The 16,281-nt window shown below is 42.8% G+C and overlaps 1 protein-coding gene across 6 annotated transcripts in view; it reads right to left on the reverse strand.

Moving 5' to 3' along the window:
* The window catches only part of EXOC2 (exocyst complex component 2), a 153,878-nt gene that overhangs the window by 27,661 nt on the left and 109,936 nt on the right, over positions 1 to 16,281 (reverse strand). For all 6 annotated transcript variants that reach the window (XM_060111138.1, XM_060111136.1, XM_060111137.1 and 3 more), the window contains one exon: positions 7,307 to 7,448. In XM_060111138.1, the coding sequence (XP_059967121.1) occupies positions 7,307 to 7,448 (142 nt within the window). The remainder of the gene's footprint in view (positions 1 to 7,306; positions 7,449 to 16,281) is intronic.

Raw genomic sequence — 16,281 nt, forward strand, 5'->3', positions numbered from 1 at the left:
TTTCTACAGACCGTCTCTGTAACTGACCCTTGAACTGCTGGCCGCAGTATTTTATTTGCAATAGGAATTAATATTTAGATTCTGAAGTAATTCTGCTTCCTTGTTTATAAGTGGAACAAAACAATTTTGTTTGCTGAAATCAGCCCCTATCTCTTGTCTGCACACCCAGAGCCAGCCACCTCTTGCTGGAAGTTCACGTCTGGTGCTTTAAAGGAGAAGGGTGTCTCCCCGCCCTTCTGGTTTGAGTGGGGCTTCCCAGAGGGAGGGATAGCCTTCGTCCACCTTTGGCGGGGTCAGCAGTGCATGGGGGTTTGTCCCCTGCTTCTTCGCTACCCCTGCCCCTGGGAGGTGGCGAGCAGGCAGAGGGGCTGCTTCTCGGAGGGGCTGGGCTCTCACTCTGACCCTCCGGCACCGGCCTTCTCACTTGCTGACTCTTGCGTCTTATTCTTCAGTCGGTTCGAAATTTGGACAGAGAAGAAGACGGTTATTCATTGGGACTCCCCAGGCCCCAAGATCCAGACGGTGTTTCTCCTTCTTTCCCTCTGTGCAGACGGAGGCAGCGATGGGGCCGGAGTCCCTTCTTTCCCCTCCTCCCTGATCCCGGACACGACGACTCATCTGTCAGGAGGATCCAGAAAGCAGGGTCGCAACAGCCGTGTTCCAGCATTTAGCAAACTCCCCAAGAACTTTCAGAAAAAGATTCTCCCCGGGCGTGGTTACAGTTTAACAACTAATGAGATGAACGTTTAAATGGAGGTGCTGATCTGATGAGGTGAGTGGCGGGCAGCCTGGCCACTTCCTCCGAGCCCTTCACGCTGACTAAGTGCCGTGAGTTAGAGGTAAGTGCAGTTCACTCGCTCACCTACAAGGATCCAGTTAACATCACAAGAGTGTTAGGAGAACAGTGTTGGGGGAAGAAAACACAGAACAACCAATCAAGATACTCTTCGCGTGGCAGTGGAAATATATCTTCTTTAGGTAACTGCAAAGAACGATGATAACTTAAATAAGAGATGATCAGACGGTCAAAGCACGGCACAGAAGTTACTTTTCACATTCCCTCCTCCCCCAATAACGCACTGGATTTTAACTTTAAAGGATTAAAAAAATACCTCAAGGGCTCCAAGATGATATAATTTAAAAAAATAAATGGATATAAAAATCACAAGAGAACGACGGATCTATTTTAGTTTTTTTGCCACCTCATGCTGTGATCTTTTTCACCAAAACACCTGCCCTCACACATACCGCCAACCACCCCATGACAAACAGAGCAGCACACACCACAGGTACAGACGCCAAGGCTACGACGTGGTCTCGGGATCTGCCCTGGCAGTGCTGGTGCCAGGGCTCCCCCACAGGGCGGGGGGCAGTGCTGGTCCCTCCTGAGTCCCGCCCTGCTCTCCTTGGTGCCACTGGGAGCAGGCCACATGACTTGAGGAGGGACACGGGTGCAGCCCAACTCCCCCGGGTCAGAGCCACCATCTCACCTCACACGCAGCACCACCCTCAGCTTCTCTACCACATTTTAACCTTGGAAGCAGGAACAACTCGGGAAACATGTAGAGTGCCTCGGATGTAACAGACTTGATAATACTGGCTGAATTTGTGAATGAAAAGCAAATTCTCTATCTGTCCACGAGAGGAATATTTTATTACAGACTTCGAGTAGTCTCAGTATTCCAAATACTGGACCTGACATACGATTGATGTGGAAATCGTTCTGCTCCGGGTTCCATGCATCCCATACAAGCAGTCGGCTGACCGACCACATGAACACCCGGCACTCCACTCACGCACATCACCGATGACATAAATGTCTTCCCTCCTCCTGATAATGTCAATGACTACAATTAATAAAAAGGCCTTTTGAGTTAAAAATCAGTTAAGTACTTTACCTTTATAAAAATGGTTAATTTTAAATTCATTTATTAAGTATCTTTAGGAATATATGTAAACTTGAATGCCTTTTAGATAGAACACCAATATTTGAGAAAGTTTTAAGAAAGATTATTTTTCTTATTTAATATGTTTTAAAGATATGAACTTCCACGTGTATTCATAAATGAAGACTAAGACTATTCTCAATTTAGCTAAAACCTATCAAATGCAAATACTCAGAGCTCTTAATAACTGCAGATAATAATAACGACACAGTCAGTTAAGTGACTCAGAACTAACCAGAATAATCTTTCCTGCCATATATACAAATAAAGAGGTGATAATTTAAATATCCAACTGTCAGATTAAAAAAGCATAGCTACGGGGCTTCCCTGGTGGCGCAGTGGTTGAGAGTCCGCCTGCCGATGCAGGGGACACGGGTTCGTGCCCCAGTCCAGGAAGATCCCACATGCCGCGGAGAGGCTGGGCCCGTGAGCCATGGCCGCTGAGCCTGCGCATCCGGAGCCTGTGCTCCGCAACGGGAGAGGCCACAACAGTGAGAGGCCCGCGTACCGCAAAAAAAAAAAAAAAAAAAAAAAGCATAGATATGGCTTTAACGATATCTCTTCTTGAATCATGAAATTAATCAACTGGATTTTTTAAAAAAATCACCACAAACAGTATCAGAAACTAAACTTATTGATAACTACAGCAATAAACAATTGGTTACCTACATGATTTGTAAAATTCAGTTTTGGATGAAATTTTGGAGATGAAAATTCTAAGGATAATACTAAAGTTGTTAATTGAAATTATTTTGGAAGACTGAAGTCAAACTATTTTGGCTGTTCACCTTACACGAGGTCTCAAAACTTCAGTCATCTTTAAAGAAACTAAAAATCGCTATATGACTATGCGAGACTGAGGTTCAGTTGGGGATCACGAAGTCAAAGCTACACCAAGAACAGAACTAAATACGGTTTATAAAAGTGAAACCAAAACCAACAATTTCTAAGAGGCTTTGGAACCAGAGAAATGGTAAATGAATGGCTGACAAAGCAGTGGTGTGTGCGTCTGTTCCGGAAGTTTATCTGAAAGACAGAGCCACAGGACTCAATGCCACAAGGCCAGCAGAAGCTTAATTTTGTATAAAAAGTGGCCCCGATAATGATGACATCATTTTGTATCCATCATCACTCACGCCGAGGGCTGGGAAGATGGGAAGTGGCAGAGAAAGGACCCCAGGTCCCTTCAAGGCAGGATCTGGATAGTCTGAGTCAGTCACCCACCTGGAGGCAGTGGGACCGAAGACCCTAAGAGCCTGGCACTGCCCGCCCTTCCCACACCCTTGTCCTCACAAGGATTGAGCCAAACACACCTCAACTGTCCCTGAAGAGCACAGCGACGCTGCGCAGAACTGCTCACGTGTCAGGTATCCCTGACGTGCGTGTTTTAATTCAAATGCAATGGCTCAAGATTTAGGGATCGCACAAAGCTTCCACAGGAAGCAAGTGCTAACATGCTCACTTCGGTTAAACAAATATGAACACCCACTGTGTACTATTTATTAAAAAGTGAACAAGAAGATTAATGGAAACGAGAACATCGCGATTTACTTTCCTATCGGAAAAACAACTGAGAACAATCACTGTGAACCACAGAGCAAGTACTCAGAAGATAAACTGAGACATGACCCGCACGTTACTGAGGCTGTAACCTGTGAACTCCCAACCTCAGCTCGCAGCACAGGAGCCGCGGGCACAGTGACCGCCCACGTGCAGGACTCAAGAGCAGGCCGGGGGGCGGGGGGCAGGGAAGCCCCCGGAGGAGGCATGGGAAGGGCCGGGAGCAGGACAACAGCGGGCAGCGCCCGGCCCAGAGGGTAGGTCTGAGCCTGAGGCGAGGGGTGGCCTGAGGGTTGAGCAGGGGAGCGGCGGGTGGGCCTGGCAAACAGGTGAGCGGCCGGGAACAGGAAGACAGGTGGGGGCTCAGGCGACACGGGGCATCCTGGTAGGAGCTGAGGGCGGTGGCCACAGAACCAGGGCACAGAGAGGAGCGGGAGCCCCAGTTGACCTGGCTGGTGAGGAGGGTGTGGAATGTCCCAGGGGAGTGCATGTGTCTATGCGGGAGGGAGACCTGAAGCTCAGACCAGAGATCAGGCTGCAGACGTGGACACTGGAGGCACCAGCCACTCCTGCCAGTGGGTGACACCACACAGAGTCCGAGGAAAGACTAGCAAGCCCAGAGGAAGCCAGCGTCCTGGGGACGCCAGGGTGCAAGGCTAGGCACGGGAAGGAGACTGAGGGCCACCCACCAGCTGTGGGACCACAGGGGCCGCAGGAGGGTCATCTCTCCCAGGGAGAGGAAGCAGCCTGGGAGCACTCCGATCACGGAGCACAAAAGCGTGCATGTCCACGGACCCAGCCACGGCACAGAGGTGGAGTCGCAGGGGTGCCGGAGATGCCGGGAGGACACGAGAGGACATGGGGCCTCACATGGAATCTCTGAGGAACCACCCAGCCGACTTTCTGAAGCTGGGCTATAAAGAGGAGTGTGACGGGGCTGTGAGTACAGTTAGGGGGACCAGAGCTTAGGGTTCAGTGCCTGTTGTCCTAGCCACCCCCTCCCCCGATCCTCAGGAAATAATAAGTACTTTGTCTGTCTTAGGATAGTTGAAATTTAGAAGATGGTAGTAAGTATTAAGTGATAATCATAGGTGAGGCACAGGTTAGGCACACAAATGACTGAAACCGTTTGCAAGGAGTTAAAACATTTAGGACGTGCATGTGTGTGCATGTGTACATACGTATGTGCGAGTGTGTGCACACATGTGTGCACGTGTGCAGGGCCTGCTGTATAACGACTCCTTCATTTGTGAACTGGGGATTGGTTAACTGCACAAGAGCTTGGTGCAGCAGGGCCCATGTGAGGTAATTCATACATGTCACAGGGGAAGGAGAGAGGCCCCCAAGGGGAAGCAACAGCCAGGCTGGTCTGCAGAGGCTAGGGGCCAAGCACAGACCACAGCTGACTACTGGGTATTGTTCCCTTGAGGAGAAAATGGAGAGATTTTATTGAAGAACATTCAGCAACCTGACCCTTGGAATTCTGAACCTTTCAGTCACTGCTCTATAAAAAACTTAAATGATGAGAAGTCTGGGAATGTGAAAGGAATCTCCTCACATCTTTGTTTAAAAATTTCCCCAAAACAGGGAAATAAAGAACAGATACAGAAATACATCTATTACGTTCGTGTACTGAAGAGTTACAAGAGAGATTAAAAGGACCCTAAAGCAACCTTGCTCACACAGGGGAACTTCCTGGGAAAGCACTTGCGTGGGAGGGGGCCCCGAGCGGAGCAGGCGTGGGCCCACCGGGAGTGAGGCGGGGGGGCAGCGAGGACACGGGCATGGCTCCGTGGGAGCTGCAAGGGGTCCCCAGTTACTGAACAAATCTTCACGAGCAGGCACCACGCACCATGCCGGGGTCTAGACAAGGGAGACACAGAACCCGGGAGGCAAGATCCTCTGTTTGTGAATTTGCAAATTCGTGATAAACTTTTGTGGTGGCATGTCTCACCTGAACTGATAAGGATCTTGTTATCACTCCTAATCTAATATTCACCTATTTCTCTGCAGGGATCTCTACTGGGGATATAACATAATATGTGGTATGTGCACTATGTTACCTTCCTAAAGTCCAAAGATATTGAAACTCCCAAAGTCATCTAGCCCAAGAGTTTTGAAAAGGATGGTAGATCAAAAGTTCCAGAGGCTGTTGAGTTCAAAAGTTCCAGAGGTCTGTTCACGTGGAGTCAGGAACCCGGCTTACACAGAAGGTGCATTTCATCACCCACCTTGGATAACTGACCACTACCCACGACCTCACGGATTTGGCTTTAAGAAGCTCAACCAACACAAAGGAAGGTGCTGGAACCACATGTACAGCCTTCTCCCTTGTAGATAATGATCTTACACATAAAATACACGTAATTCCCACAGGTTAAATCTAAAATGCCATGCCTACTCTCCACTGGCCGTGTCACCTCTGCAAGGTGGATGGCTGGTGTCCTGATATTTAAGTAGAGGCCTGAGGACAAAAGGATGCATGAGGGAGGATTACTGTCTAAGCAAAGGGAAGGACCTGGAGGAGGATGTGGGAAGTCTGGGCCACAAGAGGTCCAGTGTGCTGGAGGCGGATGGAGGGGCCGCAGGGGGCGGGTGCTGGACTCAGCGCTGCCCGCTCTGTGGATTTTATCACGAGTGAGCAGGAAAATGCCATAAAAATTTTAAGCAAGTTACTGGTAGGCTCTGACTTAAACTGTAAAAGGATATATTTGGGATGTGAACTGTAATCCAGTTTGGACACAGAAAAACATGGGTACACAAGAGTAATGGCATTACAGGAAAAAGATCAATTATGGTCAGCTGTACGCAAAGGCTCGTATGTCTATAGACGGTGATTTCAGGAATTAAATACCTGCAGTCACATAAAATATTACTGATTTAATGATTCTGGCTCTTAGCTTAGAATTTTGGCATCACTGTATCGTTACCCCTAATATGAAAAATAACAATAAAAACCAAAGGTATTAAAGAGTAAACAATGTTATCACCATCTAATAAAAGCATCACATAAGAAAAATGACAGGTGATCACAACGATTAGTTGAAAGAATGAAGGTAACAACCTGCCAGCAGGTCACTGGTACAGCCACACTCGCCTCGAAGAACCGACGTCTAATATGAACAGAACCATTTCCATGTCATGCTACATCGACATAACGATGTTAGTAGGTTGCCTGGCTTTATGTATTCTACAGTACTTCATACAAAGAAACAACTATTTGATCAATCAAAAAGTTTATTTCATTCAACAAGCAATAGTTAGTTCTAAAATACATATTATGAAGTGATTTAAGTGACTTTCATTTGATGTCAAAACGATAATACTGGAACTGTCAGTTATCCTTCTCCAGTTGAATTTTCTTTGCTAAATTATTATAATCATCTTACTCCCATACGTTTTCCTTGTATATTTCACCTTTTTGGCATCAGTAATTGGGTCTTCCATAGAAGTGACCAAACGTCTTAAGTAAGTTTTTTGATGAAGGTTGCAAGGTCATTGCATAAAACTGTCACTCACAGTCTATTATTTCTATGCAGTAAAGAAATATCATAGGAAGCAAGTGTGCGTTACTGAGATGATCACACATTATGAGGTGTAATTAATTATTCTCTGGAATTTAAGAATATCTTTAACCATTTTAAGTACTAATAACCCTAAGCTATCAAAAAATGGGTAAGCTAATAAAAATTTAAAGCAACCTCTCAGAGAAAAGCATCTTCAGCCTGTACTGAGAAAAGGAAATCCATATTTACCCCTCTGGATGCACCTAGAGACTTCAGTAACCTCAAACCACCCACCTGTCGGGGGCAGGCAGTCCTTCCAGTCGAAGTAGCCTGCGTAAATTCCAGGTTCTAAGGAGCCAACGATGGGGTCTGCCTTCAATTCAATGTAGTTTTCAAAGAGTCTTTGGTCCAACTCTTTCAGTGAGGCCATGCTAACCTATAAACACAAATAAGAGTAATTATGAGCTGTCTGCTTGAGGGTGAAGAAAAAAGTAAAACAATGTAAATAAATACTTCAGTAGATTTTAACAGTTTTTACCAACTTCCTACAAAAAGGAAAGATTTTTATTTTACTTTCAGTAATAAAGACCACTCTAGTGCAGTTGTGTAACAAGATAAGAATTAGTCCCCTGTATAGACCAGGGGCCGTCTTCACAAGAAGGTCAGCCCACATGAACTAGCTCTTGCTGGAAGAGCGGGTCAGTGTCAGCCTTGCGCGTCCATGCCTGGTCTCACCAGCACCCAGGGGCCACGGACTTGCAGAGGGGGCGGGCCGAGCCCTCAACATGGGAGGAGTGAGAATCTGGGGAATGCAGGGTCGGGACCGGCAGTAGACTCTACTAGAGGTTGTAGACCATACAATACAGCATGAAAAGATACCAGGAAAAAAGAGCACAACTGTCCTTTCAATGCATACTATAAAGCTATCATAGTATATGTATAATTATAGTAATAATGAACACAATGTAACATACTCAGTAAGAGACAGATCATCTCCCTGAAGATAACAGTTAAAACTACAAAGCCTCTGGGAAAAAGAAATTCAGGTCATTGGAGCAGGTAAAGATTTTGACAGGATATGAAAGACACTAAACATTTTTACAAGTAGATAAACCTCATCAAAATTTAAAATTTCTACTCAAAGAATATATATCTGATAAAGATGTACACAGATTTCTAACATCACTAATAGAAAGGTAAACAACCCAATTAACAAATGAACAAGTGAACTGAACAGGCACTTCTAAAGAAGGTACCTGAATATGAACAGCTAAATGCATAAGAAAGATGCTTAACATCACTGTTTATCAGGGAACGTCAACAAAAGCCAGGAGATGGGCTAAAATAAAACAGAATGTGAAGTGGTAGTGAGCAAGTGGGGCACCCGGACACTCACACGTTGCTGGCTGAGTGTAAAGGATATCCCCACTTGGGAATACTCAGAGGTTCTATCAACTTATTTCATGACCAGCAATTCCACTTCTAGGTATATATGTAAGATAAGAGAGTACAAATGTCCACAGAGAGACTTTTACAGCAGTGCCCACAGCAACTTTATTCACAAAGACCTAAAACTGGAAACAACCCAAAGCCCATTACCAAGAATGAGTAAGCAAAATGTTACCTAAACTCTGCAATAAAAGAAATAAATTAGTAACAGACACACAATTTGGCTGAAGCTCAGAAATGATTAGGTCTGAGCAAAAGCAGCCAGACACAGAAGACTACAAATTTTATGGTTCCACTTTACATGAAGTTCAAGAAAAGGTGAAACTAACCTGTGCAGACAGAAGTCAGACAGTGGTGAGAGGGGTGCCCATGCAAGTGTCCCACTGCATGGGACGTGGCCCAAGGAGAACATTTTATATTTTGATCTGGGTGGTGGGTACTGTGCAAAAAGTCACCAATCTATATACACTTAAGATTTATATGTTTTACTGTATATAAGGTATATCTCAATTTAAGAAAAAAGGTTGAAAATAAATGTATGCACAGATAGGTACCAGGCAAATGGAACAATGAGAATCAACGATACTCACCTCATAAATTTTTTTGTGAGGATTAGAAATGATAATTTATGAGCCTTGTGTAGCACATTTAAAATACATAATAAATGCTAGCAGCTATGATTATTATTTTTCAAATGCCCTGTTCATACCATCTGAGAAGCACAGATGTCAGCTGAGTTCACCTGACCCTATTTGAAATGCAAGGATGGGGTCTGTCTATCATGAACCCACCACCTGAGAGTGATGGATGAAAGTTACGTGAAAAAAAACTCTGTTAGGAAGGAAACCACAGTCCAGTAGGGCAGACAGACAAGAAAACATACGAAAGACAATGTTCACGGAATGTGGCTGATAAGGAAGCAGAGGGAGCAAGAGCGACCAGGGCACTGCTAAGGGGCTGAAAAGCTTCTCAGGGAAGGTGGGGCCAGACGGCTTCCAGGCCAGCCGTCTCTAATGGAAAAAAGGGTGCTAATTCAACAGTTACGTAATTAGAAATAGGTGTTCTCATACAGGTTTGAGCTGTGCAGGTCCACAGATATGTGGATTTTTTCGGTAGTAAATACTACCGTACTGTACAAACCTGCAGACAGGGAGGGTGGATACGGAGGGCTGACTCTAAGTTACACGACTGGGTGGAGGGTCAGCACCGTAACCCCAGTGCATACGTAGTTCAAGGTCAACTGTAGTTCAACAACCAGTAATAACGTGGAGAAATATGGAGTGTGTTAGGAGGCAGCATTTTAGAGGCTTGTGATGATCTACCAGCTCTCTCTTCGGCAGCAATGTGCAGGTCAAGGTGCTCTGATGTCACATGTGGTCACGGGGGGCACGTCCAGGAACAGAACGCGGATGGCGGATGCCCTGCTTCCCCGGTGTCTACACAAGGGTCTGTAGCTCACTCAAAATAGTTAACAAAACGTAAAATCATCTCATTGTTGTGATTTAATGTTTCCAACTTAAATTTTCTGGTTTACTATTTAAAAAACTTTTTGGAAGGAATACTTCTAAAAAAAATAAGTTTCTGAGAAAGAAAAAAATAGCAGGAAAAAAGCCCTGTTATTTTCATTTCAAAGATGACAGAAAGAGTGCATTTAACTGAGCCAGCTCTACAGAAATAAACTCGTCAAACTATAATCAGAATCTCTAGGCAAGTGAATCTGGATTACTAGTTTCAGTCAAATTAATATATTTTAAATTCTTTACAAACAGATGGCGGGACAGTGAACTGACATTCCTTCACGTTACTGAACCATAACTTGTCAAATGTGGACAAAATAAATGCCAAGTAAATAGTTAATTTAAAAAAATAAACCTTTAATCCCTAGTAGAGGTGGCACTATTAAAACAAAAAAGCAAGCTGTGATAAAGCAGGACATCCTGTCACTTTGACACAGAAGGACCACCTGGACGTGCTGTCGGGAGCCATTTCTCCTCATCTTCCCTCTGCCGTGGTTCTAACCTGTGACTGATTATGATCTATATATTCTCCAACTGTTCGTTTTCTGTGAATTTTTTATAATCAAGTTAACCAGCTCACATCCCATTAATCAGGCTTCACCCGACTGCAAAAGTCCCTCTCCGTTTACTTGACTATAGCCTGCAGCTGACTTGGCCACCTACACAGAACCATCTGAGGGCCACTGGAAAGCACTTTACCACCACCATCTCCTACACTGGTATAATGTTTCAAATTGTACTATTCCAGAGTAAGTTAATTGTTTTCCCTGACTTAGTAACAAAAACCAAAAAGAGTTTCTGGAAATGAAAAACAACTTTAATAAAATGTCAATAGACAGCAAATTTCAGCAAGATTAGACGTAACAGAAGCAGCAGTGGATGAGAAGAGAGAGCTGAAGAAATATTCCTAATCATTACAGAGTATTTAAAGATGAGGGAAAAAACATGAAAGAAGAAGGTAAGAGACATGGAGAATATAAGGTCTGATATGATCCAACAGGAATTCTTGAAGGGAGAAAAGAGTGAACAGGGGAGAATTTTTGACAAGGTAATGGCTGAGAATTTTCCAGGACTGCTTAAAAGTGTCAATCAGAGTCAAGGGAAAAAGGCAAAAAAAAAAAAAAAAAAAAAAGTCATACCATGAGACACATCATAGTTGAACTACAGAATGCTAGAGGTGAAAAAAATATCTAAAAAGTAGCCAAAGAGACTGTACTACATCTTTCTCAGTAATGGACAGATTAAAGACCACACAAACAAACAAAAGGAACAAATATGAACAATTCACACACTCTGGGTCTAACAGACACAAATGGAACCTGGTATTCAAAACTGAAGGACAATCTTTTCAAGCAAGGTAGAATATTTAAGAAAACTCACCATGTATCATCTGCAAAGCAAGTTTCAACGAAGTTAAAAACATGATATTCTGACATCAGAACACTTAAGTCATAAATCTCTAACAAAGAAAAAACTAACTCCCAATATGGAAACTAACGGCTCCCTCAATTTGGAAATTTAAAATCACACCTCTACACACTGGTGTGTCAAAGGAAAACACACAATTAAAATTGGAAAATACAAACTGAACAATCAGAACACCATGTGTTAGCATGCGGCACACCACTAGAGAGAGGGAAATTCATAGTCTTAAATGTTCATATGAAAAAGGAGGAAGGTTTGGAATCAGTGAGCTGTGTAAACAAAACAATTAAGCTCAGCACCCAAGTTACTGCCTCAGAAAACAAGGATGTGAAGAGAGATCAGTGAAGACAGAGGCTGGTTCTTGAAAAGATTCTGGCAAAGCTGATCGGAAAAAAGACTAAAATATTAAGCATGCAACATTAAGTATAAAGGGGGGTCATAACTGTAGATGCAGTTGAGATTGCAAGAATATGGAACTATTATAAAACAATTTTATGCCAATACATTTGAAAATTTAGGCAAAATGGACAAAGTCCAAGAAGAACACAGATGACCCAAATTAACAAGAGGAAACAGAAAGCCTGAATGGTTCTTTAACCATTAAAGAAAATGAACCAGTCATTGAAAACTGTCTCACAAAGAAAATACAGCCCCAGAAAGTTTTACCAGAATTCTTCTAAGTATTCAGATAACAAATACTGTAATTCCAACTCTATATAAACTCTCAGAAGAAGAAAAAAGGAGACACTCTAATTTATTTTACAAATTAGCATAACCTACATGCAGCAACATGGATAAACCTCAAAAACAGTACTGAGTAGAAAGAGGAGTCATAGAAAAATGCATGCCTATGATCCCACTGATGCTATTTAAAACTCAGAAACAGGTAATAGTAAACAACGTGTTCATCAGGAACCACAAAATGCAGAAGTGACTCTCTACAGGGGAGGGAGGTGATGCAAATGTGCACCGAGGGTCCTGATCACGACACTGCATTTCTTCAGCTGCAATTTCTTCTAATTCACATCTACACAAGAGCTATTCCTCTGTAGGGATAAAACATTTCATATAGAAATATTTGAAAAGAATTTGGTTGAGAAAAGAAGCAAACCAACATTAAACTAGTCACAATGCGAGGTGTCAAATGCGATTCCAGCATCTGAAGGAAGCATCCCAAGAAGAGCAGAGGCCCTCACCAGTGCGTGCTTTGGGAGAACAGGGCAGGGCCATGCCACAGGAGGCTCTCTGTGGGACGAGACACCTGTATCTGAGACGGGAGTTGAAGGATGATGCAGAGCGAAGGGACTTAGGGCACAGAGCGTCAGGGAGCGAGGCTCCTGAGAAAGCACAGTGGTTGGCTGATGAAGGGCCGGGCCTGAGCAGGAAGAGCCAACCAGAGGGGTGGAGATGGGTTCAGAGGACGGCTCATCAGCCGTCACGGGAGATGGAGGCCAGAACACCCCCAGGGCCCAGCTGGCCGCCTGAGACAGGACGCACAGAAAGGGGGTGGCATGAAGGAGGAGGGCCATTTTGGTTTGGACACAATGACCTGATATCCCAGGGGAACTTCCAGCAAAGAGGTCTCGTAGGAAACAGATCTGAAGCCTAGGAATGGCCTGCAGGTTAAAGATCACCGGCACCACTGACAAAGGGACGGAGGGAGCAGATGAGATGAGACTGAGGAGGGCCCCGGGGCACCAGCAAGAGGACAGAAATGGAAAGAGGGGTGGGGTGAAAGACAACTCCAGTGGTTGAATTTTATCTGCCAGGGTTCAAGGTTTTGACTTCGGACCCCACATCCTGCCCAAGTGGTGAACCAATGGTTTTACTCACTTATGCCCTGCATGTCCCCAACTTTCCAAACAGACTTTGAGCTTCTCTCTCATCTCTGAAACAACATCTATGTGAAAAAACAGCAGCACTACGTATAACGGCCAAGACTTGAAAGCACCCAAGTGCCCACTGACAGATGAATAGAGAAAGAAGATGTGGTCTCTGTATACAATGGAATACTACTCAGCCATAAAAAGAATGAAATTCTGCCATTTGCAGCAACACAGGTGGACCTGGAGGGCATTATGCTTAGTGAAATAAGTCAGACAAATACCAGATGATATCACTTATATGTGGAATCTAAAAAAAGACAACAAACTAGTGACTGAAACAAAAAAGAAACAGACTCACAGATATAGAGAACAAACTAGTGGTTACCAGTGGTGGGGGGGGAGGTACAAACTACTGGGTGTAAGATAGTCTCAAGTATATACTGTACAACACGGGGAATAGAGCCAATATTTTGTAATAACTGTAAATGGAGTTTGACTTTTAAAAGCTGTATTAAAAAACAAAGTTTTAACTAGAATAAATAAATAAAAACAGCAGCAAAAAAAAAGAACTATATACAATTAAGCTAAAAATAATCAAATATGTAAAATATGGTACCCATGGTTCAAGTGACTCAAAAACCTTTAAAACTGATTGCTGTAAAGGACCTTCCCTGGACATATTTAAAAAAAAAAAAAAGAAAAAACCCTGTCCTTTCTCCACCTCCATGTTGGAATACCTGAAAGAGATTTAGGGGCTTCAAATAAAAGCTCCATCAAGCATTTCATGCCAGACTTTAATGGCCATTATGACTACATTCCTGAGTCGGTCAAAAATCTGAAATTATCCAAACTCTAAATTAGATCATTCCTTTTAAAAGACTGGCACAGGTTAAAATATATGTAAAAAAAAAATTTCTTGGAATTATGCAATTACAGCTACCGCAATAAAATTACAAGCTAAGGTTTATTAACCATATAGCTCTGGTTTTCCTTTCTCAAAGGTCTCAAAGAAATAAGGATTTGTGGTTAACCTGGTGTGCACACTTAGAACGCAAAATTCTGTAAACAGTCAATGAGCATATGAAAAAGTGTTAACCTACCAAGCGGAGAAAGGCATGCAGATGAAACTACCATGAAAGCGTATGTTTACCTATCAAATTAGAAACTATAATCAGTGATGATGGCCAAATGTGGTGAGACCGGCTTCTGGAAAGCAATCTGGCAAACTCCACCAGGAGTCTTTGGAGTTGTAATTCCACTTCTAAAAATCCACTGTGAGGAAGTAAGAAATGTGACCAAAGACTATCTTCCCCTCTCAGTAACAACAACGAAAATAACCAGCAGGAAAAAAGTTAAAATAATAAAAATTAGAAAATGGTACATCTGCATTAACAAATATTATAAGGCCATAAAACTCATCTTTACAAAAATAGTTAATAAAAACGGAAAAGTGCTCACAACAGAAGAGCCAATAGTAAAAGATACATTCAAGGTAAACAGAAATCGGGAAAATGTTTCATATTTTTTTATAACATATATACACACAGGTATATGGTATATATAAGACACTAATTATTTATTATATATACTAAAATAACACAGTGTTCATCTTTGGTGCATTATAGATGATTTTAAAATTTTTTTTAGATTTTCAGTATTTCTCTTTTTAAAAAATGATAATTAGGTCTTACTTTTATAATAAGGAAAAAAAATGCATGAGTGGAAAAACATTTCCAGGACTTGAGGAGAACTCAAAGGCGCTGGCACTGCACGTGGAAACGCACACAGCACTCAGAGTTGGCACTTGCTGTACAGGTTCCAAACAGCACATCCACTGAAGGCCTACAATGGGGCCTATTTTAAAGGATGTAACTTGTAGGGAAAGAGGAGTTTGATACTCTGATCTGATAAATTTAATGTTTATTATTTAATGTTGTTTCATCAAGTCCGAAATGATATACATCAACCGGCTTCATGCCCTATTCCTTTGGTGTGCTTTCATGGAAACAATTTTGTTCTTTATCTTAATATATGTATGGTGCTGGGCCAGAAAGCATTCTGGATTTAGCATGAGACAACTTAATTTTGAGTCCTGCTTTGCTCTGCTGCTTATAGGTCAAGGCATTAACCTCTCTGAGCATTTTTCTACATGAAAAAAATGGACTTAATAATACTTTCCTTGATTACTTCACAGAGCTATTTTCATCAAATAAAACTGTGTATATAAAATCATTCTAGCTTTAAAGGATGAGTGATGATTAAATTTTAATAAACGCCTAACAAGTGTGATTATGCACGTACTGTTCCTACGTAAAAATTAATTCTACTCTTGAAGATGGAGACCGAGACAAAGGGGACTGAAAAGGCTGGCCATTTCTGTGCCGCTCCTGGCGGAGTAAGAAAGCAGAAGGAACTATGCCTGGAGGACCCTTGGCAAAGTCCCCACCTGCAGCCTGAAGGAGACCTGAGAGAGGTGGGGCCCGTCTGGTAGAAGCACACCAGGCAGAAGCCCTCGGTGAGCACTTCCCTCCGAGAGCAGAGCAGAGCCAGAGAACGGATAACCAATGTTCATGGGACCCACGTGCCCTGGGATTGTTCTAGGATCTGGGCCTCCCGAGCTACCTGTCATTTGAGAAAGGAACTGTGAAAACCAGTGGCAGTTGGCAACTTTTATACCTAAATTCAAGAAATATATTTTACTTGATTGCCATACGAAATTAATGAATTCACTCATAAAAAACAGAATCGGCACAAACACTATAAATCTAGTTTACTGTCTATTCCTTTAATACTCAACTGAATGATTTCAAAATATTCAATTCCAAATTCTGAGTGCCAAAAATAGCCCACCCCCAGATCCTTCATATCACCTTGTCTCAGAACCATCTGGACAAAGACTGGGAAGGACATCAAAGCCTATCTGCATGTCAATTTCATTCTTCTTCTTAATGATACAAACTGAACCTAACAGATAATTCCCACTCATAACTTTGTAAAAACCTAAAAATCTCCCTGCTTGTTATATGCAGTTCCTAATCACTTCATATATTTT

This window comes from Mesoplodon densirostris, chromosome 10 (assembly GCF_025265405.1).
Source record: "Mesoplodon densirostris isolate mMesDen1 chromosome 10, mMesDen1 primary haplotype, whole genome shotgun sequence".
Lineage (NCBI taxonomy): Eukaryota > Metazoa > Chordata > Mammalia > Artiodactyla > Ziphiidae > Mesoplodon > Mesoplodon densirostris.